This window comes from Ascidiella aspersa, chromosome 1 (genome assembly GCF_963924565.1).
Source record: "Ascidiella aspersa chromosome 1, kaAscAspe10.2, whole genome shotgun sequence".
Classification (NCBI taxonomy): domain Eukaryota; kingdom Metazoa; phylum Chordata; class Ascidiacea; order Phlebobranchia; family Ascidiidae; genus Ascidiella; species Ascidiella aspersa.
Window position 1 is genome coordinate 28,740,131 of NC_139447.1, and position 26,651 is coordinate 28,766,781.

At 36.4% G+C, this 26,651-nt stretch overlaps 1 protein-coding gene across 1 annotated transcript; it reads left to right on the forward strand.

Annotated features, from left to right (window-relative positions):
• Positions 1-1,696: 1,696 nt before the first annotated feature.
• LOC146169296 (centrosomal protein 128-like) lies at positions 1,697-24,674 on the forward strand. Its single transcript, XM_083389168.1, has 25 exons — positions 1,697-1,972; positions 2,808-3,003; positions 3,284-3,360; positions 3,668-3,750; positions 4,219-4,401; positions 4,973-5,118; positions 5,729-5,857; positions 10,679-10,839; positions 11,554-11,711; positions 12,298-12,405; positions 12,972-13,099; positions 13,550-13,596; positions 14,465-14,616; positions 15,214-15,313; positions 15,520-15,681; positions 16,195-16,341; positions 17,130-17,294; positions 18,139-18,372; positions 19,431-19,520; positions 20,163-20,265; positions 20,416-20,501; positions 21,357-21,425; positions 22,250-22,293; positions 23,676-23,849; positions 24,496-24,674. The coding sequence occupies exons 1-25, from the start codon at positions 1,697-1,699 to the stop codon at positions 24,545-24,547; spliced, it is 3,270 nt and encodes a 1,089-aa protein (XP_083245294.1). The 3' UTR covers positions 24,548-24,674.
• Positions 24,675-26,651: the final 1,977 nt, after the last annotated feature.

Genomic DNA, 26,651 nt, shown 5'->3' on the forward strand with positions numbered 1-26,651 from the left:
ATAGGTCTTATTATGCGTACTCTTAATAATATAAAAATTTGTTTAATAAAATTGTAAATCAATCAACCATATACATAGTAAATTTTACGGCGATTTGAAAATAATTTATTTTTATTTGGTAGGTAATTGTTTTAACATAAACCATATAATACAACGTATTACATCGATATAATACTTAAATATTTCCATTTTGTGTTTTAATGCAATAATGTTTAATTATATAAACGAATATTACATAAACCAAATATATTTGACAATTTATATTGACTAAATTTGACACGCCCGACTAACGTTTTGCAGTTGGGCAAACACAACAGAGCGGTGTTTTCAAAACGGTGATCATCGAAGGAAATACAATTTGTTTGTTTATATGTATGAAGTTTCAACATAGACAGTTGTTCAGTTTTTATTGCTTGTGGTTTCTGTAGTTTGACGTGGCATATGTTTGTCAAGTTACTTACTAGCTTAATGAAACAGTTGGCGCTTGGCCGTTTGTAGATCTAGAATCATCCCACTTTTTTACAGTATTGAAACAAATAGGAAAAATTTAAATTGCAAGAAGGAAATAAGAATGAAAGAATAAATACAACATTAATACTGGACATATTTAAACCCAAACACTAACTTAGCCCCGAAAATTTAGTAGAACTCTAAGATTTGTTATTATCCATTGTTTTTGTGTTCAATGTTTTTAAGGATTGAAACAGTCTCTCGAAATGTAGCCTACTTTCATAACTTAGCAACTAAAATAAATTTAACATACGGTATTCTGAATTTGCTAATTGGTATTTAAAGCTAATTCTCTAAAAATAAACCCATCTGTGAATTAACCCCAGGCTGCATTCCTGTGCCAGTCTGCATTTATTGGCACATTATGCCAAGATCTCCGGTGTACAGAACCGAAATTTGAGGGAGAAGGTGTGCAATTGTGTCTTTTTGCACTCCTTGGGTTGGAAATTCTACCACAAATTAGCTTTTTTATATTCAAGTGCGAAATATATACCAATTCATGTGTGCACACAAATTTCTTTGGAAAAAATATCGGCGCTCTTTCACTATTGTACGTGAAAAGTTATGCAAAAAAAAAAATAGTAATACCGCATACCACAACGCATATTGTTTGGGTTAGGGTGCGGGTTAGCGTTTGGGTGAGGGTGGGTCAAGTAATATTATGTTTATTATTAATAATAACTTGACCCACCCTCAACCAAACGCTAACCCGCACCCTAACCCAAACAATATGTGTTGTGGTATGCGGCATTTGAAGAAAATTTTTTTTTTATAATTTTTACGTACAATAGTGAAAGAGCGCCAAAATATCGGACATGCACCTGCCACAGAATGCAGGCTGCTTCCTTCACAGGTCCACACCTAAGGTTTTTTTATAGAAATTTGCATGCACACCTAAATTATTAAATTCACTCCTATCCTCTCGGAGATAAATATAAAGAAATAGTAATATAATATAAAAGTCTTTGATATATTTTTTCTAAATATAATGCTTTTATTTGCTAAATTACTAATTGAAATTTGATTTTAGTTTTAAAGGGGTATTTAGACATTTAAAAAAAAACTCTATATGACTCATTTTTATCAACCGGTTATTTTATTTTCCATAAAGGCTATTTGCAGGACAGTTCTTAGACGTCCGGCAAATTAGGTTATAATCTATTCCTTAGGCTAAACACAAACTAATATGCCTAGCAAGAGGCAACTTTATGACTCTTCATCGTCAAGTGACGGCTCTTTACAGTACAATGCAAGTCGCAGAAGACTGCCCTCCCCTCCGCCAACTGGAATACTGAGAAATGCAAATCGTCATGTGACAATAGTCGACCCTGTTTCAATAAGTCGGAGGGTCGAAAGACTTGCTGATACCTTGGATGACACATCTCGCAACTTAAAAGGTGTCGATTCTAAGTTGTCGGATTTCAAGGATGTTCATGATGACTCAATGTCTGCACTTACAAAGGTTTATACATTTCCTCTTTATATTTATTTGTTTATGGCAGTGGTTCTCAACCTTTTTTTCGCCGCGTACCATCTCAAAGTTCTATGATCTTGTTGCATACCAACAAATTATCGAAAAACTCAACTTTACTCAAAATGTATATAAGATTATTAACAGGGGCAGATTAGCTTATTAGTCAGCCCGAGAATTTCGAAACAAATGCGGGCATGCGGCCCACTAATCTTGAAAAAGTTTACCTTTTTTAACTTTGCAAGATACCGGTAGTCAAGTTTTGTGATTCTTTGTTGTTTTTTATGTCATAAAATAAATTTGCATAGATGTTCCGGAAAGATAATAATTCCTATCATTGATGAAGCATAAAAGATTTAACTATACAATCATAACGATGAATGTATAGATATTACAATAGAAAAAAAAATGCTTAACTTTTTCGTAAAACTGTAATTTTATTTAAAAACATGCTGCGTACCACCCAAAATGACTTCACATACCACAGGTTGAGAACCACTGGTTTATGGTCATAAAATGGATGTGTTCACTAAAATAGAGCTGCCCAACCTAGGGCTGTCAACCCTGCTTGGGGCCTCTCAGTTTAGTGGGTTGCAAGTGTTACATGTTAATTAATCACATGAACTATTTAATTATTTTTTCGAAGCAAAGCGTTTAAAAACACATTACTTTAACAAATGCATGCCAAAGCAGACAATAATCAGTGTTATATTTTGAACATTTTAAACCTGGACTGGCTTAAAAATTTTAATAAATTAATAGGGTTTGCAGATTGAAAAATTATAAAAACGCCTGCAAGTAGACACTTCCATTTTTCTAATGACAGCTTCAGCAAGACTTGGAAGGATCCATTAACCAGCTTCGGTCGACAAGGGAACAGCGCTCTTTTGCCAGGGACACAAATCCCAGCATGCACCGCAGTGACTTGTACAGACGCTCATCGTCAACTACTAGAGCTGGAAGACCCAGGGATCCAACATCACCTTTTAAAAGCTATGAAAGCGATGGTGCAGACTATGCTGGTATGTATCAATTTCTTTTCAATTTGTAAAATTCCATTTTGTTTGTAGTCTACAGGTGTGGAAAGCTAAATTTTTCGTTTTTGAGTAATTACAACTTTTATGTCCAATATATATACTAAAATTTTGGTTGCTATACTTATTAAAATGACAAGTCATTTTTCAAACAGTATTATCTTAAAATTTGTGGATGTATTTATTTTTTCAATATTATGTTACTAACAACTGTATGTCAGTGGGATTATTTTTAGGAACTTCCGTATTGTATTTTTTTCATTCACAGGAAAAAGCCACAGAAGACCAGCAAGCAGTCTGGGTATCTCAAGAAGAGGTGGTGGCGATTTACCCTACAGCTCTGGCGTGAGTACCCTGTAAAAGCACAACCTTTTCTTACAGCTTTTGCTTACTTTACTGTCAGATTAAGACAGTCACTTTTGCTTTATAGTAGGTGAGGGTAATGGAATAATATTGTTGTTTTTTTAAGTGTAACTCTCAGTTTTGCATTCCAGGCATTTTTTATTTTTACTTGATAGGTATCCAAAAGTTGTTTAGAGCGTTGTTTTATTAACATGTGTTAGATTATGTTATTGAAGTACAATTTCAAATAAAGATTGGTATTCTTGTTTGTCTGTTGAAACATTACTTGAAAAAAATTCTTGACAATCAGGTTCGCGAGAAAGTACATGACCTGTCTGCGAGCCAAGCAAGGATGGAACAAGACATGAATGATGAATTCTCAAATCGCTTAAGGTTTGTTTGTTTCATGGCAATTCAATACATATTAAGTTTTATTTGGCAACAAGTTTAAAATAAATTGAGCCGTTTTCAAACTGATTTTATATAAAATTAATCAACAGGCACATTGCTAAATAGAAACCAATAAAATATAAATGAATATGTAAAACCGAAAAAAGTTGTTAATTCAATGAAAATTGTGTTAATTTGGCTGTATCATGTTATTTATAGAAGATTTTTTAATTTTATTTCAATTTATTTTTGTGACATGGAAACCTTGCAGTCTTATGCTGTGCCCCTAGGAACAGCAAATATTGCAAAACGCTTTGTTTAAGCGTTTTTTTTATCCTCATTTTTTTTTATCCTCGTTTTTTTTATCCTCCGGCTTAGAAAATGACGTATATATATATATGTACACCATACACACACATAGAATCTACAAATTTCGTTTTGCACACTCTTCCATTGGTCGTGTTGTCGCAGAAACCAAACGGACACGAAAAGGTCGCTGCGAGAGCTCAACGAAAGTTTGCGCGGCGGAAGCGCAGCCGACCGCGTGGAAAGAAGGCTGAAGGCGATCGAACGCGGGATGCAGGTGGACCGCAACAGCGCCACGCAACTTGCAAGTGACGTTGCGAGCGACGTGTTGCGGAGAAGCCAAACCAAGTAGGTCTTACTTAGGTGGATCGTTGTACTTAAATGAAAATTGGAATGTCAGTAGCACACGTTTTGTTGCCCTTTATTGGATGTGCAGTACATCCTAACTAGTCATTTATTTCCAAGCACGACTCACTTTCATATCGCCAAGTTTGCTAAACCATAATTTTTTTGTATTAAACGAAAATTCGAATGTCAGTAGCGCACGATTTGTTGCACATTATTGGGTGTGCAGTACATCATAGCTAGTCATTTTTTATCAAGTACGACTTACTGTCATATCGCCAAGGTTGCTATATTGTTTTTGGTATTCTAACAGAACGTAAAATGAAGTTAAACAAAACTGAAATCTTCGGGATAACTATAATTTGCTAGATTGTACAACTCTTATAACAGTTAGTAAATTTATAAACTTAATAGAAACTTACAATAACCTAACTAATATATCACTAACTCACATGCCACATCTCAACCCAAACCAGAAAACTCGTTTATCTTCAAAAAGTGATGTGCTTGGTAAGATGTAACGAGGTGTTATACTTTGCTGGAGTTTTATGCCACATTCTCCCTATGCCTTTAGTCGACCGACAGAAGAGGACGTTGCCATGAGAGGACGACTGATGCAGATGGATGCTGGAAAGAGAGCCGTGGAGACGGAGCTGGAGTCCACCAGGAGGAGACTGGAGCAGTCCGAAGGAGGAAGGGAGGCTCTGATGTCGCAAATAGGTAAAACTCAATCACGTATAGGTGGAGTAAATTCTACGTTTCCGAACCTTTTCCGTGGCAACCCAAATACTTATATACCTATTTCTCTAAACAGAACTTTTTGTGAGTGAAACAACATAAATAGAAGAGCCATGTAATAGCATATTTCTAAAGCAATGTTCTCAAATTTTTAAACTATAATGACGACCGGAACCTATCTCAATAAATCTAACTAAGTAAACTACTAGAGATAAATTAAACAGAGACCCATAGGTTGAGAAACACTGTGATCTACGATAATTACACGAGAAGCTCGTTTGCATGAAATTAAGCTTTTTATTACATTCTCATCGAGTTATCTCGCATTGATTTAAGCGTTTTTTTCTGTTTTCAACAAGCAATTTAACGATGTTCGAACATGGCCGCGAAAAAACGGCGTTTTAAATTTAATAAAAACTATGAAAGTTGATTAAAAATATATTTTACAATATGGAGGCGGTCGATTGCCATTTCCATTCAGATAAAATTGAAGTCAACCTAATATGTAAAATTGTAAATCTATGAAAGCGTGGGAAAATAAAATTCGCACACCCACCATGATTTTGACCAACAAAAAGTCGCTTTCGTCCAGGCGAGCTCCGAGCCTTGATAAACCGCTCGGATAAGGAGCGCGAGAAACTGGAACGACAGGTGGAGGAGCACTCGTCCAAACAACGACAGCAGTTAGAGAGGGAGGCTGAATCTCGCCAGAAGCTGGAAGGTAAGCGCGATCGCCGACCACATCCGCTGCATTGTGCTGAAAGCTGTGTTGTGGATTCATATTGCTGAATTCGAACCCAGTTTTACGCCTATGAGCTTCTTTACCGGTGTACGATTCCTCGTTTGTATTTTTATGAAGGTTTTCGTTTTTACCTCTTGGAGAGGAAGTGTCCACTGAATGCTTAAATGTGCGAAGGGGAAACTGAACAATTTTTTGTACCCCAACACGAAAGCAAATTTTACTGACTGCAAAGGCCTTTGCATTTGCCTTTACAAGGGTTCTGATTATTAGAGTCTTATGATCTTATCCTAATCAAATTTTATAGACAATGTTTCATCTAGTTTAATTTGTATTAAAAAATTATCGATGCACTTGTAAAGTTGTTTGTGGTATATTTATGAAATAAACCATACCCTTGCCCATTTATTTAGTAAGTTCTGTATTTCACGGATTCGTCAAGGCCTTGCTCCTTAAACATTGTGCAAGAAATATACATTGTATGTAACAATATTTAAAAAAAATATATTTTTGTTTTGTCCAACTTGAAAGGGCTAAGGTTCTTTTCACTTAGTTTTCTGACAACTAATTTTTCTTTAACGGAATTTTTCATAATTATATCACACGCTCAGCCAAAAGTTTGTCTTAACAGCCAGAAGTTGGTCTTAAACAACGCACCGACATCAAATCAGAATTCCACGCCCATTAGTTTTGTCTGAGCGCTGGTAACTTAGTTACTAACCATAAACAGTCGATGGTAAGTACAGCCATCCCTTGTCTTGAACAATAGCACACCGATCACATTCCGATTGAAATCGACGTTGCCGTGTGTTTATTGTTTATGGTAGTAACGACAGTGTTTGAATACCAACAACAAAGCTGGCACTGTAGGATAAGTTTCCTTCTGAAAATTCGATTTAAGGTTTCTTTCTAATCACTAGGGCGATTATATTTTGACTTGTCAAAAAAAATAAAAATTTTGTCAAAATTTACACGTTAGGTCTAAGGTTCTTTTTTTTAATATCAACTGAGTATTTTTATGAGTTTTGCATTAACCCGAAAAATAACTGATTTGTGTTCGACCGGTACTCAGTTAATCATCAAAAACGTGTGATTGACGACGCTAAGACACTAACGCAGTACGTTAAACAATAGGTTATTTAAATCAATGTATTTCCAACAGGTCAAAATTTTGTCAAAATAAATTATTTTTATGTCAAAACTTGTCAAAATTTCCAATTTTTTTGGTCAAAAAGTAATCGCCCTACTAATCACCAATAGAGACGAACACTATATTTTGATTTAAAAAAGGTTAATAGTGCAAGCCGAAAATGTATACTACAGTTTTTTAAATCAGGGCGATTCTATATACACTATCACTAAAATATGTTACTTTTTATTCAAAAAAAAACTATTTGATTCTTTCTAAAATTCTTGCTCTATTACCGAGTTGGCACAATGTTTTTGAATCTTTAAAAGTCTTTGACTGTTTTTTTTAATTAGTTTACATATTAGAATCTTTGAAAAACGAAAAGTGCTGCGTTTTGAAAGTACAATTAAAAATGTTTTTTATATGTATTGACCATGTCATTTGTATTGTTTTGTCTTCGAATTATATTTAATCATCGAGCGATCCCATTTTAAGTCTCTAAAAACGTACAATTTTTATTTTATTAAAATTGTAGGGCAACCCTGTATTATAGTTGTTGCGATTAATGACGCCTTCATTTTGAGCTACATTATATCAGGGAGTCGAAACGTTTGATTTTTCCGGTTCAGGTTCGGTTGAGGTCCAAGGATTTTTTCGGAATCCGGTTCATCTCCGGTTCGACTAAATTTATTTCCAAAACCTGTTTATAAAGTTCCGGTTCAGATACCATATAATTTGCGTTAAATCTCAAAATGTGAGTCGATAAATGTAGAGAGTAATCTTTGAATTGTAAGTCATTCAATCTAAGTTACGTGACGTATTAAAAAAAAACAGAAACTCAATATTGAAATATCAAAAAAGTAAAAATGAACGATTTTTTTTATTTAATATTCATATTTTTTTCATAAAATTTCGAACATGGTGTAACTTCACTCTGTAAAAAAGAAGTTGTGACGTCATGCAGGAGCGAACCGCTTTTATTTACAGGTTCGGGTTCGGTTAAGGTTCAGGTACTTTTAAATTATTCGGTTCAGTTCAGTTTCGGCTCCTTACAATCTTATAAAAAACGGTTCAGGTTCGGTTACGGTTCGGAAAAAATTAACCCAAAACCGGTTCATAAAGTTCCGGTTCGGTTCCGGTTCGACTCCCTGCATTATATAAAACTGTACACAAGGGCTGTTCCAGAAATTCAAAAAAAAATCATCCGAAACAGCCAATTAACGTCCAGCAAAAGTGAACATTTGGACGCAAAGCGAACACTTGCGTTATCGACAATCCTGCCAGGCGCCAGCTCCGAAACCGCTTAGTGTGCAATCGATAACTTCAGGCAAAAAACTAACCCAAAGACTGTGAAATATGTGTGATTGATTTTGGTAAATCTATGTACGGGACTACGCTAAATTACAAGCACGTCGGTCGCCACCTGCAATACTAAACGAAGATCGTTTTCCCCGGGTGTTTTACGATTACCGCGACATATAAAACTACTTCGAAGAAACGTTATAACGGGAACACACAAAAAGACCTAAAAAGCAAAAATACCTAAAGCAGAATAATCTATAAAACCATAGTATTAAGACCAACAACATAATACAGCCAAATACGCAGTAATATCCCGTACAGCATAAGATCAAAATCGTCTGAATAAGACCTAAATCTGTCAGAGTAAGGTCTAAATTCATCAGAATAAGGCCTAAATTCATCGGAATAAAGCCTAAATTCGACGGAATTAGTCCTAAATTCATCGGAATAAGGCCTAAATTCATCGGAATAAAGCCTAAATTCGTCGGAATTAGTCCTAAATTCATCACAATAAGACCTAAATTCATCGGAATAAGTCCTAAATTCATCAGAAGAAGACCTAAATGGCCATAATAACGCCAGAGCCTGTGGGTAAAGGATATGGGACGTTCGGGGGCCATCTGTCTGGCATCGGACGTTTTGGTGCCAAGGTTTGGACGCCATAGTCTGACCGGCGCCGTCAGGGCGTCGGTGTTTTGGCAACGGATTTTCGGTCCTGTTTGGGGTTATTGGTGGGTAATGGGTGGGGTTAGAAAATGGGTTAGTGTTGAAATTATTAGGGGAGTTAGTGATGTACTTAGGGGTTGGGTTTGGGGTTAGTTAAAGTGTTGTTTAGGCCTGATTCTGACCATTTAGGTCTTATTCCGACGGATTTATGACTTATTCCGAATTAGACGGTAGCAATATCATTAGGTTTTAGTCCTATTTTGGCCTTATTCCGAATTGTGTTTTATTATGACGTTGGCGTTGTTCTTATCTCGGTCTTATGGCTGGAGTCCGTTATAACTTTAATAGTTAGTTATTCTAGTTCAGCGTTTATAACCGATTTAAGTTGGGGCGCACCTGGCGAGCAAACCGTGCGCGATTTTTTTTTTGGTATAACGGCATTTGTTTTAAATTTCTTGCAAGGTTTTATTACATAGCCGAAAATAAAAAAATTTAAAAAATATATGTCAAATATTTTTGAATACGTTTTCGGTTTGTCCGCGACGCACTTGGCAGCCTTCCATGGCGCAACGGTAAAGAAGCGCTGATTTAGTTCAAAATCAAAACGTAAACAAACCGGACGTAGTAAGATCATTCGCGCAAAGCGCGAAAATTTTTCGCACTTATGTAGCTAAAATAGTCAAAAAGTATTTGAAATGGACTCGTGTATTGATTGTCAAAGAGGCGACGGGCCCGATGAATTACAGTAGGTTGCCGACCCCAGTCTTACACCAACATCTGATATTAACGCAGACAACAAACAGCGAGTAACATCAGCACCGTCTAACTCGACGTTTTCAGAGAGAAAAAAACGGAAACCGCTTGATTTATTATTATTAATTGTCGAACACACACTTGCTGATCAGCCAACCCAAACGAAAGGCGAAAGAGAAAAACTATCTAGCGTTTACGGTCGACCAAACAGGAAACGAAAAACGGCGTTTTGCGTTTGATTTTGGTTTCGCATTAGCTTAAGGCGCGTGACCCAATTACATTTAAAAACACTCAGCTTCGGACGGTGAGTAAAACTCTGACGAAAACGGACAAAAAACGATTATGTCACTTACGAAAAGGGGTGGTCAGAACCCCCAACCCCCCTGGATACGCCACTGACTGTACATACTTCTCTAAATCGTCGAAAAACAAAGCCAAGTATATTTTTTTGATGTATAACCACTTACAAGGTATAAAGCGCACAATCCAGTAACTGTAATTTGTCAGATAAACGAGCAACATAACTATTTTCGTGTTTTAACATGGGCCTCATTTGGTTCACTACATAACGGGATAAAGTAAACCAAATGAGGCCCATGTTAAAACACAAAAATAGTTATGTTGCTCGTTTATCTAACAAATTATAGTTACTAGATATATATGTGTATATATATAATATATATAAATTTATTCAAACATATATTAGAGCAGTGTTTTTTAACCTTTTGACACTTGCGGGCCCGTAAAACTTTTTGATGCTTGAAAACGTTCCAATACCTCATTAAAATATGTGTTCGACGTCCTTTTATCTGAAGACCATGTTCTAAACCTTTCATAAAAAATATAACAAAGGTGTTTTTTATCGCTATGTTTTTTTTAATCTGTTTCGACCAAACAGTTTATCCCGACAGCCACTTGTTCTTTGACGATAACTTGTCGACTTGTTGTCATAGCAACGGAGCGATACGACCGGGAACGCGCGCGCCAGGAAGCCGAGATCGCCGATCTCCGCACTGCCCTCAAGCGGTCGGCTGGCGTGGTCCAACTGGATGAGACGAGGCGAGAATTGGAGAAGAGCGAGCGGCAGAGGCAGCAACTCTCAGATCACATCGAGGTATATTTGATTTTAATATAACGCCGCTAATATCGGATCGCATTTAGTTACTGGTGCCGGCTGGGCAGTATCGCTACTTATCCCGTGGTTCTTACAGTTTTCTCTACACTTTTTACAAGTGTATCCTCAGATTTTTAAAACCCAAGGTTTGTTTTGGAATCGCCCAACTAAATTGCATTAATAGTCAAATCAATACTCATAAGCTGTCAAACAAGTTGTAATTAAATTCTATGTGAATAGTGTTTCTCGGCTGTTGTATTTTATCGGTCGAAAAATGTAGAAGACACCGGCTACACTTTGAAAACCACTGCTACAAAACAACTTACAGTGCTGGGTTGTGGATGCGTCTATGCCTGAATAACTAAACGACAAGGTGGCGGTGTGTACGACACACGATCGGTCCTCACGTTTCTACATCAAAGTGGGTTGTAAAAGCGTAATTTTTTAAAGCGTCTGCGACGGCTTCAATTAACATATTTACTTTTTTTGGACGTATTGACCCTGATCGACTTTTTTCCTTGCCCTTTTTTCTATTTTTATTCCGCTCATTTCAAAAATAACTTGCGAAAAACCTCAGCGTTCCCTGCCAGGGTTTATCTTGTAATTTTTGCCCACTTAAACCTGTAATCACATCGCCGAATGCCAAATTTTGGAAAGCCTTCCGTAAGGCGATTGTCGCAAATCTTACTAAACCTTTTGTTTTGTCTTTGGAAGGTTCTCACCAAAGACTTAGAGAAGAAGGAGCAGGGCCAAGCGAGGATCCTCAATCAGCTCCACCACGCGCAAATAAGTCTGGAGGACTCGGATCGGGAGCGGGACCGGCTCTCCCTCCAGCTGGAAGACGTTCTGCGCAAGTTCAAGGAGCAAACCAGGTAAACCCACACCAACGCAACTAAAAAAACTTGTTTCATGGGCATTTTACGACAAGCTAAACTTTTGGGTTTTAAAAAACATTGAAGGGACTGTGTCAAGTTTGATCAGTAAAAATGTAACGGCTATTAGAATGAGGTTTCAGTTCTTAGTTTCGCGACTTAAAACCCAACCACTGCAAAAAAGCTTTCGTCTATAGTCTATATATCTTTAAAAACATAAGATTTACCCTCCCCATATAACTTACTTACAAACGTTAAGCAAGCCTTTAAAAGTAGTTACCCCCTTTTAACGTGGCACATAAAGCATAATAATTCGTATAACTTAAGGAAGAAAACAAGTTAATAAGTCTTTGTAGCTGTTTTGCATGTGTCAACTTTGATTAGTAAAACTGTAACGGCTGTTAGGATTAGGTTTCAAATCTTAGTGGCGCAACTCTAATAATCCGGGCACTGTAAACAATTCGATCGCCGAGTCGAGGTATATTTAAAAAACAAATACTTTCCACCGCCCCATATGACTTACTAGCTTTTATCAAAGGTTTGTTTTTTAAGTTTTTAACGCGAATATTGTTGTTGCAACTTACAGGGATGCCGAGAAACACGTGACCGTCTTACGGAAGTCGGAGATGCTCAAATCGGAATGCGAAAAGGAGAAAGAAGAATTGCGGAACGTCGCACAAGAAACAATAAGACAGTGGGTTGCTTTGCTTGATTTGCTTTATTTACCTAAAACTGATTTACTAATTTAAATTTAGAACCTTAACGTAAAATTAAATTATTGAAACTTTGTTTATCGCAGAATCCGTAAGTACGTGTGTTTTTCACCAAATTAAGTATCAAATTTTGGCAGACCAAAGTGTTGTCTAAAAGAATCCGATAGGCCTATTTAAAAATACAAGAGAAATATCAACTTCCGAATGTACACTTTAACGAATATACTTTTGCTGCCAGGCATTGTTTCAATTGTAAAATTGTTCTTCCGGCAAAATTTTATTAAAGTACCAACGTTTTTTACGTAGTCCATTTTGTTTTTTTACTTTATTGTTTGCCTGGTATATATATATATATATATATGTTTCCCCCTATAGTTGCAATAATGTTGCCCCTAAGAAGATTGCCCGAATATTTAAATATTGTGTCTTACAAGCTTCCATACTATGCAAACCAAAATAACGCTTTCCAACTTAAAACGCTCGAAATTTATAATCACATTTACATACGGTAAACCTTTTTTAACAAAATTAACCTCCCTGATAAAAGGTGGAAAGCCAAAAGTCGGAAAAGCGAGAAGGAATCGGAAAGGCTCCGCGAAAATCTGGAGCAGCTCACCAGCAGAAACGAGGAAATGGTCAAGGAAAACATGGCGAGCAAAACCCAAGCGAACAACGGTAATCGCAAACTAAACATTTTTTAAACAAGGTATCTTATCGACCTTGCAAGTTAATGATGACAATGACTTTAAATTGAGGCAAATGTTATTTTGAATTTTCTGTCAATCAAAGACAGTCATTTTATAAGATACAAAGAGAATTTTTTTCGCCAAAATGTCATCTTCAGTCATCAATTCGAATGAATCAATAATTGATTCGACTTAAGAGAATAAAGTTGGCAAAATGTTATTACATCTTATAAAATGATTCACTTTAATTACGACAGAAAAGTGTAGAAAGTTATTTGGATTAACTAATACAGTCTTTCGTTTTGTTTTGCTAAAATAAAGTCAGCCATTTTACTCGGATGCTCACGGGAAAATATATTTAAGGATAATGTGCACAAATTTAACTCTTATTTTCAAGATGTATTTGTTATTTTTAGAAATTTACTATGTGTTTTTGCAGCGTTTCAACAAGCAGAAAACCTTCGAAAAGAGATGGACGACCTCATTGTAAGTAGTATTTTGTCTATTCCTTGTCTTACATTATTATCTCAATTAATCGTATTGCAATTCGCAAGAGGTTTAGAGAGCAGAAGTCGTCAAACTTGCAAATATAAATCCTTTGTAAGGTTGTAAATTGTAATACACTGAAACATGCTTTGTTCGATAAACCAAGATTGCAAATGTCAAACTTAAACAGATTTAATTATTACACCATATATTTCAGACCCGCAAAAGTCCGAATAACTTGTATCCCAATTTTTATCCTCTAATCTTAGAGAACCAAGACTAAATAACTAACAGTTAAACTTGTCTTGGCAGTTCGGCTGAACTATCTTCGTGAAACGTCTTCAACTTTAACGTATCCTGAATCCTCGTAAACTGGATCAATTCCGAACAGTCTAAAAGCGGTTTACTGCAATCTGAAAATTAGCCAAAAAATAAAAATAAACTAGCCAAACCCGTATTGCGATTTCGCCCAGGTGAAACGCACCGATCTCAAGGAGCTCTATTTTATCCTCTATCGAAAAGAAACAAGATTAAACTCCGAACAGCCTAAAAGCGGTTTACTATATAGTCTAAAAACATTATCCAAAAAAACTCAAATACCCAAACCCGTGTTTTTCGCTTTCGCCCAGGTGAAACCCGCCTTAACTCGTAGCTCTATTTTATCCTCTATCGTAAAGAAACAAGATTGAATTACGAACAGTTGCAAATGTTTATGGTCATTTTGATTGGCCTATATTCGTAAAACGTCTTAAACTTGAAATAACCCGGTTCCTCGTAAACTGCATTAATTACAAACAGCGGTTTACTGTGATCTGAAAACATTACCAAAAAATGGAAATACCAAAACCCTTGTTTCTCTTTCGCCCAGGTGAAACGCGCCGATCTCGAGGAGCGCTTGCGTCGCAGGGATGCCGAGGTTGAGCAGATCAACGAGGAAAAACGCAACATGATGCGTCAGCTGAACGACGCCGCGCAGACCGCCGACAAGCAGGACACCAAGCTAAGGGAACTCAAGGAAAAGTGAGCGCGCGCTTCACTGAAAATTTCGAAATGCTTGGCATCGTTGGTTTTTTGTTTTATTTTCTGGCGCTCTTTGTAACTGGGTCTTGCTTTGCCACTTCAGAAACGCATTGGTGGAATTGGGGTTGAATGCGAAAGCTCCGTAGGGTTGCGAAAATATCAATACGACTATAGAACTATATGAAAGATACCATATTTTTTACGCAACCAATGGTAAAGAAAATGTTTTATATAAAGAAATATATTTACACCGAAAGTTTGCTTGGCCTAAATATTTTCGTTTTAAAAATATTTGGTATGTGACGTTATATCTCGCGCCTTTTATAAATCACATTAACGTTGCCCCATAAGAGAGTTGCGTCGCCACTTTCAGCAATCCTTTAGTTTCCATCCTATTGGTTCCGTTTTCCAATTCTTGGCTGTTTTTCGCCGTTTTTTATGTAATTTCACAAAGTATCTCCAGTTGTATTTTATATGGATTAAATATACCAGTTGCGAAAGTAAAACCAATTTTGCAAATTGTAAGTAAGTCCAAACCAAATGAGACGCTCGTTCTCTTGTTTAATTAATTTAGAAAAACTCCAACTTGCCTTGCAGGATGACGTCATGCAGTGTAAAGCTTGTTCAGGGTGACGAGGAAGCAAAGAGCACAAGGGCGCTTTACGACAGCACCAAAAAGCAGATGGAATTCATGCAGGTTTGTGATTTGTTAACACAAAACATAATTGTCTAGGCCACAAAGCAAAAACCCAAAATTTGGTCTATATACAATTTGAATACCAAAAATTGTGGGTAACATTTGCCTGGGTTATAATATCTTTGAGATTTGTGATTTTGAAATAAAACAAAAAAAGTTCGTAAAACTATTTTGCCTTGCAAGATTTTCCTTTTTGTTATCAATAGGCCGAACTGCGCGACGCGAAAATGCGCAACGCCGAGCTGGAGTCGCAATGTTCGGCCGAGATCCGGGAGCGAAAGGCAGCCGAGAAATGCTCGCAGGAGTCGGGCCAGCAGATCGAAGCCATGAAGGTGGAACTGAGCGCGGTGCACAGACAGCTGCAGATCGTAAGTCACTCGGCAAAAGGACATGGCTGCAGGAAATCTATTTTGTTTACAAGTATCTCTTACAGTATAATTTGTTGAGCCTGGTCGAAGCTCATATCCCGCTACGAGATTTGCATTTATCCACAAGTTGCGTACACTTTTACCACAGGGTGCAATAATTTTGCAACTCGCGAAAAAACAATGGAAACTCAAAACATTATATAAAAATATAAAATTATTGTGTTAATGTGGAACAGTTTTGTGGAGTTGGATCATTTCACCTTGAAAATTGATTTCTATAGTCAAGCTACTGCTATTTCTAACAAAGTTGATTCGACCATTTCGAAAATATAGTGATTTTCCAAGCTTTACATACAAATATGTCATCATATACAACGTTTATAGCCTGCAACTATATTAAAGGAATTTAAGTTGGTTTAACGGTCAACTGCCCACCCACTGTAGAGAACTCAATTTAAACCAAAACAGTTGTAATGTACCGCTCTTCTCACTCCTCCTCCCTCTCCTCTCCAGGAGCGCGACACGCACAAGAAGGAGCTGCACGAACTGCACACCGAGGTCCACTCAGGTGAGGTGGGCAAGATGGAGGCCGTGCAGCGAGTGAGCAAGAAGGCAGATGAGGAGCGATCCTTCCTGGAGGGAGAGATTCACAGGGTCAATGTAAGTTCACATGGACAAATTAAGTTTACAGGGTCAACGTATGTTCGCGGTGTGACATTGGGCCAACATGCTGTGTTAACGTGAGTTTGCTGGGCCAATATAAGCTTACAGCATTTTTATATTGTGTGACGCTGCACAACGGTGTGTCTTGCGAAATTTCAAAAATTAAAAATACTATCTATTTCTTTCAAAATAGACACGCAGGCAAGCCTGCAAAACTTAATTGGATATAATATTATGGTATCAACCTGTTACCTTGCTGTGTAGTATTAAAGGCATTCAATTTTTATGTGATTTGTTTGTTTTGAAGAAAGCGTGCGGCGATTTTACATTTTTTAGTGTCTTTCTAGTAAACTTTGCGAACCACTGGTTTACAGGGTCAAGGAAATTAATCTGAGGTGACTTTTTCTTAAAATAAGGCTTAAAACTGTAATTTATTTACTTTTAGTCTTGGTCAAGGTGCTGGAATGTTAGCCAATAATTGTGTTGTAACGTCATTGAGTAACAAGGACGTTGCTGTCTTATGGTCGCGTTGATTTTTACGCGACCAACAATTAGAAGTGTTATCCGGTACTAGTTTTTAGGTGAGTCTAATTCGAATTCAAAGATCAGACAAGTAAAAAAAAGTTCAAATCAAGTATTAGTCCCACTTTAAGATTATGCGGAACAGAAATGCTTAGTCGAATCGGGAATAGAAATTAAGTCCGTGTCTTTTTCGCCTTACACCGTGCAATCACTATAATATACACCGTGCAATCATTTCAATCACTGCTCTTTCAAACGCACAGGTCGAAATGAACGAGGCAAAGGCTGCGAACCGCGAGTCGCAGAAACTTCTCGCCAAAGCCAAGGACGAACTGAATTTCCTCAGCGAGCGTGTGACGTCACTGGAGGGCGAGAACCTGAAAATGCGCGAAAAGTACCACGTGGTCAAATCGTCCTACGAGAACAAGGTAAACAATAAATAAATAGGCTGTTACTACCAGGCATAGTATACTAAAAATAGATTATTCTGGTATATATTTTTTTATCCAACGTTTCGCGTACTTATCTCATTTTTTTCTTTTTGTGTCATTTTACTTTGCGTCTGTTGGCCATGTGTGTCATTGCCTGACGAAGACTTTCTGAATAGTTAGCCGAAGCGTTGGATAAACAAATATATACCAGAAGAACTTAACAAGGTAAAACGATCTACTTAAGGCGATTTTGACAAGGCAATTTTTCTGTACAGTGTAGATGCGAGTAACAAATGCGAAACAAATAAATAACAAGAAATTGGCAATACTGTACTGTATAATTCCACTTGCATTGTTTTTCTTTTTGTTACCAAAACTTAGTAATATTATTTATGCAATAATGCTAAGTGTTTGAATTGACCTGTTATAATGGTTAAAGTTGTTACAAGTATACAATTTAAATATGTATTTTTAGGTTTAACGAAAAACGAAAACTACAAAAAATACACCAATTGTAATCTCTAAAATTTTTGTTAATTCTGCATTCTTACGAAAAAATTGAGAATTAGACAATCTGTAAAATTAAGTCAAATCTAGTTTCTAAGTAATTTTAATAATCTTTTTTTGCGAAAAATTATCCCCACTCTAATTCATTCAAAGTTAAAAAAAATAAAAATAAACTAATTGTAATCTCTAAATGTTTTGGTAGTTCTGCAATCCTACAAAAAATCTCAGAACTATATTATCTGCAAATTATGTCGAACCTACTTTCTTAGGTTATCCTAATAATACTTTCGAATTAAAACGCGAAAAGTTACCCCCTACTCTAATATACTGTCAGTGTGCCGACGTCGCCCTTGAGTCGAACCGCGCCCAACAGATCGAGGACAGCCTCCTCACGTCACGTGACCAGGTGCGGCGCCTCGAGCAAGAAGTCGAGAGTCTCTGCAGCGTCCTCACAGATGACGTGGCCGAAATGGAAGGCGACCTCGGCCTCCTAGAAGGTTCCTCATCGCTCAAAGCGGACTCAATGAGAGGAAGAGGAGACTCACACAGCTGGATTCAGGCGCTCCGGGTGAGAGTCTAGACTCTAGAGTTTGACTAAATTTTGGACTCCAGCCATAAGACCGAAATAAGAACAAGATCAACGTCGGAACAAAGCACAGTTTGCAATAAGACCAAAATAGAACATACCTATTTGTCGTATTATACCGTCTAGATCAGGGGTGTCCAACATGAGGCACGACTTAATAAAAAATGGCACGTAAGCCCCCAACAAATACAGCCAATTGCCAAACAAGGTAACTTTGTTATACAGCCAATTGTCATTGTGTATTCACAATACAAAACAATCCCAGCAATTTCGACAACAAACAATTACTTCTGATATTAAAACACTATACTGTTTTTATTTTTTGTATAAATGCGCTTTTAATATTAGAAAAAAAATATTAGCTAACTTTGGCACGGGAAGAAGTTATAAGATAAAAATTGGCACGTCGGCATGTTTGAGTTGGACATCCCTGGTCTAGATCGAAATAAGTCCTAAACAAGTCAGAATAAACCTAAATGGTCAAAATTAGGCCTAAACAACACTTTACCTACTCCAAACCCCACATCGAGTCGAGAGTTAAAAAGGGGGTGTGAGAGTCGAGAGTTTGACTGTATTTCGTCTGAGTTGCGTCTTGTCCTTGTTTTGATTTCTGAAAACAGGTGGCGCTGTCAACAAATTGTATTTATAATTTGACGAGCTTTTGCACAACTGTGCTCCATCAGGTCAGAGTTAGAATAAAAATACGGTAAAAACTAGCGAAGTAAAGGCGCAAGCGCACAGAGAACATGTCGATAATCGTTTACAGTGCCACTTGTTCTCATTTTTTTAAAAGACAAACCAGGTGAACCAACATTATTTTGATTTGTTCCAATAAGTTATTATTGTCTGGGCTAAGTAAGGTAAACGTGCACGATTATCCGATTGTTGCTTTGATTACAATCTATTTTCTTTAAGGCCGCAACTAATACCTATTATTTTAAAAATCAATTGAAGTCAGTTATATTCATGTCAAGGCAGTTGTCGTCAATTTATCTCAGATACATTTTGCGCCAATAACACAATACATGTTCTCTCTTCAGAAACGTCTCGACGCAGTGAAAAGAGAGCTGAGGGCAAAGATGGATCACAGGTCGAAGGCACTTGATGAACTCGATCGCAATAAGGAACAGGTTGGCCTGTTTAGCCTTATTGTTGTGGCTAAACTGGCTGATAGACAATACTCCTGCAAAATTGGCAACTCCAGATGGAATAGAAACCCAAACTAAAATTTAATAAATAGTCTCAAGCGCTTGAAATCGCCTTCGTTTAAATTGTACTGACAACTACGTTCGACTGACAACATCCACTAAGTTTTTTTTTGTTTTTTTTTTAGCGATTGACAAAAGCTTACGTCCTTCATTTTTTTAAATGCCAAGAACTATATCGAAGTTAGCTTGCTTCTTTTCCAAGAAAAAATCCAAATAAACAACTACCTTGTACAAACCAAAAATTAACTACCTTGAACTATGTTTGATAAAAAGACAAACACAATAACACGAAAAAAAGTTTGCTTGATCCTTGTCAATTTTAATAAAATAAATAAAATTTTTTCATAATAATACAAGACTTTTTCTTTGTAACCCACACCAACTTACTTTTTTGTAATATTGTATGGTTAAATATTACCTGATTTCAATTCTTGTTTTTAATCGCATGTTAATTGATTAGTTTTCTGCAAGAACAAGCTTAAACTGAACTGTTGTCCTTAATTTGCTTTTAAACTAACGGAACGTATATATAATATATTTACACTCCCCTATTTACTATTTCAGCTCAAAACTGTTTGTCGTTCGATGGAGGATGACCGGCGCCACCTAATGGCCGAAGTCACGGAGCAAAATAAGCTGGTAGATACCCTTAGTCGAGAAAAAACATGTAAGTCGAACGTTATTTCTTATTCTGTTTATGGTAGCTTGAATTTTAGATTGTCGTCTTCAGCTTTAATTTCCCATTTGTATATATTTTTTATTGTTTAGGTTTCATTTACGTGTGTATATATTTTAATTTAATTTATTTGCTTTCCAGCTCTTTTGCTTGAAAACAAAGAAGCACGCATTATCGTCCATGACCTTGAAGACCGCGTCGCTAACCTGACAACTGACCTTGAAACGGTAAGTTGCTGTCTTGATGTTTGGCCAATTTTGGGGGTTACTAACGTTTGCCAAAAAGTGTTCTGTGGCCTTGTTTTGTGTTAGTTTGTTTGTGCTAACAAAACTGTTGAAGTAAACCTATTTGCCGCGTAGTTTGCTTGGCAAACAGAAATTCTATACACTTGTTTTTTTGTTTCAAGTGAAGCCGTTATGTTTATATAAAACCCAAGCAAATCTGTGCTACTTTCTCAAACAATTATTATCAAAGTTCAATTAGATTTTTGCGCGCACCTGATTAATTCACTGAAGCTGCATGTCACACCTGCATCTTGTGTACGCTCAACAAGCAAAACATATTGTAATTAAAGTTAAACAAATATTTTGTTTAGTTTTTACCACCTGTTTTTTCACTCTTAACAAGGCATTTTATTGTTTTTTATTTGACCTGTGTCCCACACAAAGACCGTGTGTGTAAAAAAATCCTAATACAACAGATGTGACTTCAGCCCGAAACATAATAAGGTACCTGCTGATACCTTTAATAAACAGTAAACACGCAGGTTTTTAGTCAAGCTTTTTCAGTAATATGCAGATAAGCAAAAACGTTTTTGTCAAAAAGCATTGTACATTTACGTATACCGTACAGGTTTATTGCACTAAAGTACATCTCTTAAAATACGTGAGGACAAAAGTGATGCATAACACCAATGTCCATATTAAATTTTGATTTTGAGTGCGATGCTAAAGACAAATTACTAGTTGCACATATTTCGAACCTGGGTTTTACTCAAACGTTTCTTGACCATCCCTCATAAACCGTTAGCGAATTGCACTGCTTGAACTTGTTGTGTTCGTTGCATGCCTTCACCTTTGTAGAGCAAGGCTCGCTGGTTGGAAAGCCTCGTCACCGACTTTCCTAGCAACCTCACCTGCACCGACGTCGAGGTAATCAAACTGCAGCAAATGCTGCATGATAATTGTTTATCGAAAGAAAAAGCTAACTTGTATCATTGCACACTGGGGTTTGGACCTTTTTTCTCCAAAACGTTTAGTGACAGGAAAATCCCTAGCAGAATAACGATTACAGGAAATAAACTAGTAAAATAGAATTGGAAGCGAAACAGTCAACTAACTACCTTGGGGCTAAACCAATTGGATTTCCTCTTAAAATTAACCACAACTTGTAGAAAACGTAGTAATATAATGTTTTTCTTTGTTTGGTAATTTGAGTGTGTATGTGTGTGAATACGCTTTTTACTTAACTAACAATTTTTAATTGTTGTGTTTTTGTTATTTTATTGTCATCTTTATAGTTTCCCGAACGAACAGTTTAAGTCAGTGGTTCTTAACCAGGGTTCGATCGAACCCTTGGGGTTGCTGAACGCAGCTGTTTCAAGGGTTCAGCGAGAACGTCCTTTGAAACTTAAATGATGTTATTTCAACCCAAATTTGAATCTCTTTTATGTGCCAAGGTGCCATGTAACGTTATAAATGGAAAGTTCGGCCAATTTAACCTATGTAAATGCAAGTTTATAATTTGATTATGCCCAGTTTCAGCTGCTGGGAGGATGAAACGAATATTAAGCGAAAATTTCGGGTTCCACAAAAGCTTGCAGAATGACATAGGGGTTCGACAGGTTGCCAAATGTTAAGAACCACTGGTTTAAGTGATGATACAAAAACAAATGTTTTACCTGGTTATAAACGATTGCTAATTGATGTGATTTTTTTCAAAAACAATGTTCAAAAGTTATTTTGATAAATCACAGGAATCACAAAAGGAACGAGCTAGGATACAAGAGCGATATGTCAAGTAAGTGAAATTTACATATTAGACCTTTTTCATCTATTACGAAATCTCTAAAGAATTTGTTTAAAGGTTTTACACATTTTGTTCTCATAGTCGAGGGCTGACTTTTAAATTGTCACTGTTTTCCTTAGTTGAGATGGTATGACACGAATTTGAAGGAAACAATGAATAAAGTGTTTTGAAAGATAACATGTATTATTGTATAGGCTTGTTATGACAACACGATATCAATGTCGACATATATTTATGTAGCGAAAGCACCATTCAGAGTTTTAATAAACTCGACCAACAGTGTTTTAAACTTTTACTGCCAGAAAAAATATGTTTTTTCCAACAAATAAAGAAGAAACAATGTGTATATGCCACTATACAGTCACTTTAAAAAATATATTTTTTTTATGTTTTTGGAATACCAGTTTCAAGTTTAAATACTCGATTTTACAGAATTTAAACAAAACATTGTTACCTACATTTATTGAAAAACACGACAACACTTTTGAACACTCGAATAAGATTTAAAATACTCTGCAATATGGAATCCTGATCGTAACATATTTAAGCAAACACACCTTAGTGAACTTAAATTATAAATATGTAATGTTTTTTTGTATTACTAACAAGAACCACCAAAACGTAGTCAAAATATATATACAGCGATTCTTTGGCAAAGTATAAAGGGCCTTATGTTTTAGAGATAGACCGATATATCGGTTGACCGATAATATCGGCCGATATTTGGCTTCTACCGATATATCGGTATCGCTAAATGGAGGCCGATACTTTTGCCGATATTTTAGTACCAAAATATGATATCGTTTTCCTGTACAACAAACAACGTATCAATATTTTTATTAAAAAAATTTTCGTTTTAGCATCAGGTCAAATTAATATGCAAAATAATAGTTTAATAATTAATAAAGGTATATAAACTAAAACATTATTAAGAATTTTTTTTAGTTAATTGAAGTTTTGAACATTTCTAAGGTATATAAAAAAAAATCGGTATCTGGTATCGGTTGAAAAATGTAAGAAATCGGGTATCGGTCCAAAAAAATGGATATCGGTCGATCTCTATTATGTTTACTAGTGAAAAAAATATTCTTTGTTCATTGATTTCTTAAATTTATTTGTTACAAATATTCCTGGTTCTTTCAAAACATGAAATAACTTAATATCGAAAAGTCGACAAATATCAAGTAATGTGGTGCTTTTCATTACTTTTCCTCTCGTTTATTTACACCTTATCATATTGGTTTCCAAAAATAAAAAAAATAAAGTGAGTTTATTGGATATTCCAATACATATAAAGTCGGTTTACCCAAGGCAGTGAGCAAGGCAGCAAAAAATTCCGCGCACCCAGCGATTAAATCCCTTTATTCATCAAGGTACAAAGACACGATCGAGTCTCTTCAAGCCGAGCTGGAGGAATCGCGATGTAGGTCCAGCGTCCCGAGTAGGGAGGACAGAATCACTTCCTCCACCTCCAGGCTCGTCACGGGGAGATCCCCGTCGCCGATCAAACGCGTCACCATCAGCCAGTCGTCGCCTGTCATTCACGGGTAAGGGATCGCTTTTCGGTATGGAATTTGTAATATGTTTTGGAATGGTATTTTTTAGGCAAGTAATGTGTTACTTTAAATGGGCGCAAGAAACTCAACGAGGCTTTATTATATGATTTTTCCGGGTTTTTTTATCAAACTTTTGTTTAAGAAAGTTTTTTTTAACAAACTTTTTTTTTTAAGTTTAAGAATACGGCTTTGGACGTTGGTTCGTTACTTTTTTTCTAGGGGCGTAAGTCTCGAAATAGTCACTTTACTAACCTTATTTGTCAAAGAGAGCTCTAATTATGTTCAAATGTGTGTTTTTTTTTACCTGTGTTTGACAATTTTGGATATTTATACTAAATAGAAATGCTAACGTATTTGTTATTGCAAAATATTTTTGACTCGACAATTATTGACACTTATACACTTATCAAACAATTTACAGCCAACTATATTGCACCTATAATTGCTGGCTACAATTTTGTCAAGAAACCGCACTCGTCCTAAAGTAACTTAAGATAACATACCGACATTTGTTCATTATTATAAAATAGTCGTAATGCGCAAAAAAAGAGTTGTATTCCTTTTGAAACATGTTATCATTTCCAAACACCTTTTTAGCCGATTCCAATCAAAAGCATGTTTTTTATTTCACTTGTAGTTACCGACCACGCAGCTCATCGCCGAAGATTCAGCCGGAAAAAGATAGGTGAAACATCTTTCCGTGCGCTGGAACCCTGTTTGTTAAAATGTTTTTTAAGCAATCAAAGTTGCAAGTATTTCTAATAGTGTTAAATATAAAATTTAGGGGAAAATCGTTGAAATGGTTTTCGTTTGCGTCATTTTCGGTTGTACGACTAAATAGATTTTCAAACCCGTTTACGACCGGCGATTTCAAGTAGGGCAACAACCGCAGTCACGTTGTCCTTTTCCTCGACGTAATTGCTTTGTCTGCGTTAATTATGTACTGTGCTGTATAAACCATAGTTTACACACGTGATTCAGAATGGCTCGAATACCTCACTAAAAGTGTATAAAATACAAGCTGCAGTTTTTAAGTTAATTTTCAATGCTCGGAGCACTACGGAGCTATTGCGGATCGAACCATCCTAAGTATTATTTTCTGGAATCTTAGAAGTGTTATAAAATGAAATGCAATCCGTGACAAAACATCAGAAATAAGAGAAAGTGTATCAGTTTATCAAGGCTTTAGTGCATTTTGCTGCTATTGCCTCATATTTCTATAGAATGTTCGTTAATCAAGCACACATGTCGGATGCTTCTTTAAATTTTTTATTTGTATTTGAATTTTCTTGAGAAGCGCGTAGTCCACAGAGCAAATCGCCGCTATATATTCTTTTATTTTTCTAGCTTGCAAATTTGGGCTCTTTGCGTAAACTTATTGTTACTTCTATAAGCGTTCGTGTGCCAATACCCGTGTTACTGTGTAGACCGATATTTTGCGTAGACTTCGACTGTGCCTTTATAGCGTTATATGTTTCGTGATGTATTGTGTCGATCAATAGTGCCTTAATACTTAACCAAAACAGTTCCCCTTAACAACACATGTCGCCTTTATTAAGGAGTTCAGATACACGCTTGCCTTGAGCATTTATCGCCGATATAAAGACAAACCTATCATTCAGTGTTTACCAAAGATCGATTTGAATCTCTTCTAGACTTTTTACTCAATTTACGCTTTTAGCCAAATCTTTTTCATGATTGCACTTTTCCTACCCATCCGCAATTACAACCTTAAAGCAAAATTGTCACAAGTTTTAATTCGCGTTTTATTTGGTTTAGTTACTGTGTTGAAATTTTGACCCTTGACTAAGGGGGTGTATTTTGTTTGTAGCAGTTTTCCGACGTTTAAGATCCAATTTCTGGCTTTCATTCATATATTTGATTGATAAGTGGTGAAACCAAATATGAATTGCCACTTTATGTAAAATATGGTTCCTGTTAAATCCCTATTTAAAGCACGTTCTCGCGTAGAAATATTTTTGCATGTTTTTGGATCATGATCCTGATTCTTTTTCTTGTTTTTTTCGAGGCTTTTTACACAAAGATGATATATATTAATATAATAAACGGACAACAGATCAAGCCTTTGGCTGTTTTGTGGCATTTTCCGCTGATAACCTTTACGACCTATTTTTTAGTTCTTTTTTAACCTAAAAAAACAATGTTTGTTTAGTTGTTTAACTTAAATAAAGAACGCTCAAAATATTACAGGCATATTGTATATAGGTTACCGTTGGTATGCTATGTGTTGCGACTTCTGCAGATTTAGCTGCGGGCCAGGAGATCCGATATCTTGCCGCTTAAGATCCAATCTCCCGTTATCTTGATGCCACACGCCTCGGAATCGTGTTTGCCAGTAAATTAATTCTGGCAACGCGGATTTACGAAGCGGAGGCGATTAATTGGTTTCTTAAACTGGCTGTTAATCGTATCAAGGATACAAGATACTGTGGTGTTCTTTTTACCTGATGGCAGTATGACACTGGATATCGTGACATTTATCCCTTCGGCACTTTACAGTTGAAAACAATTTGCCAAACTATAGCGTTAATTTCGTGCGTCTGCAATTTTCATTCTGTCACGTCTTTAATCCATTGCCAGCGGCAAGTGGTCAGGGCGCAATAATAGGCGTCATTTCGATATGCCAAAAGTCCATACCCCTGCTTGTATACATATATATGTATACGCTGGGCAGGCCCAGCTGAACAAAGCCTCGGGGCTCGTATAATCTTTTCGTCTTTAAGCCAGCATGAACTTGCCTATGCGCTCTGTACAGCCAGTAAGTGCACTGGC

What these genes read in the sequence shown, in the direction of transcription:
- LOC146169296 (XM_083389168.1), top strand. Translation starts at nt 1,697, where the DNA reads ATGCCTAGCAAGAGGCAACTTTATGACTCTTCATCGTCAAGTGACGGC. An exon ending in AAGTTCAAGGAGCAAACCAG is followed by an intron (nt 11,712 to 12,297) that starts GTAAACCCACAC and finishes TGCAACTTACAG; the next exon opens with GGATGCCGAGAAACACGTGA. An exon ending in AAGAGATGGACGACCTCATT is followed by an intron (nt 13,597 to 14,464) that starts GTAAGTAGTATT and finishes TCTTTCGCCCAG; the next exon opens with GTGAAACGCGCCGATCTCGA.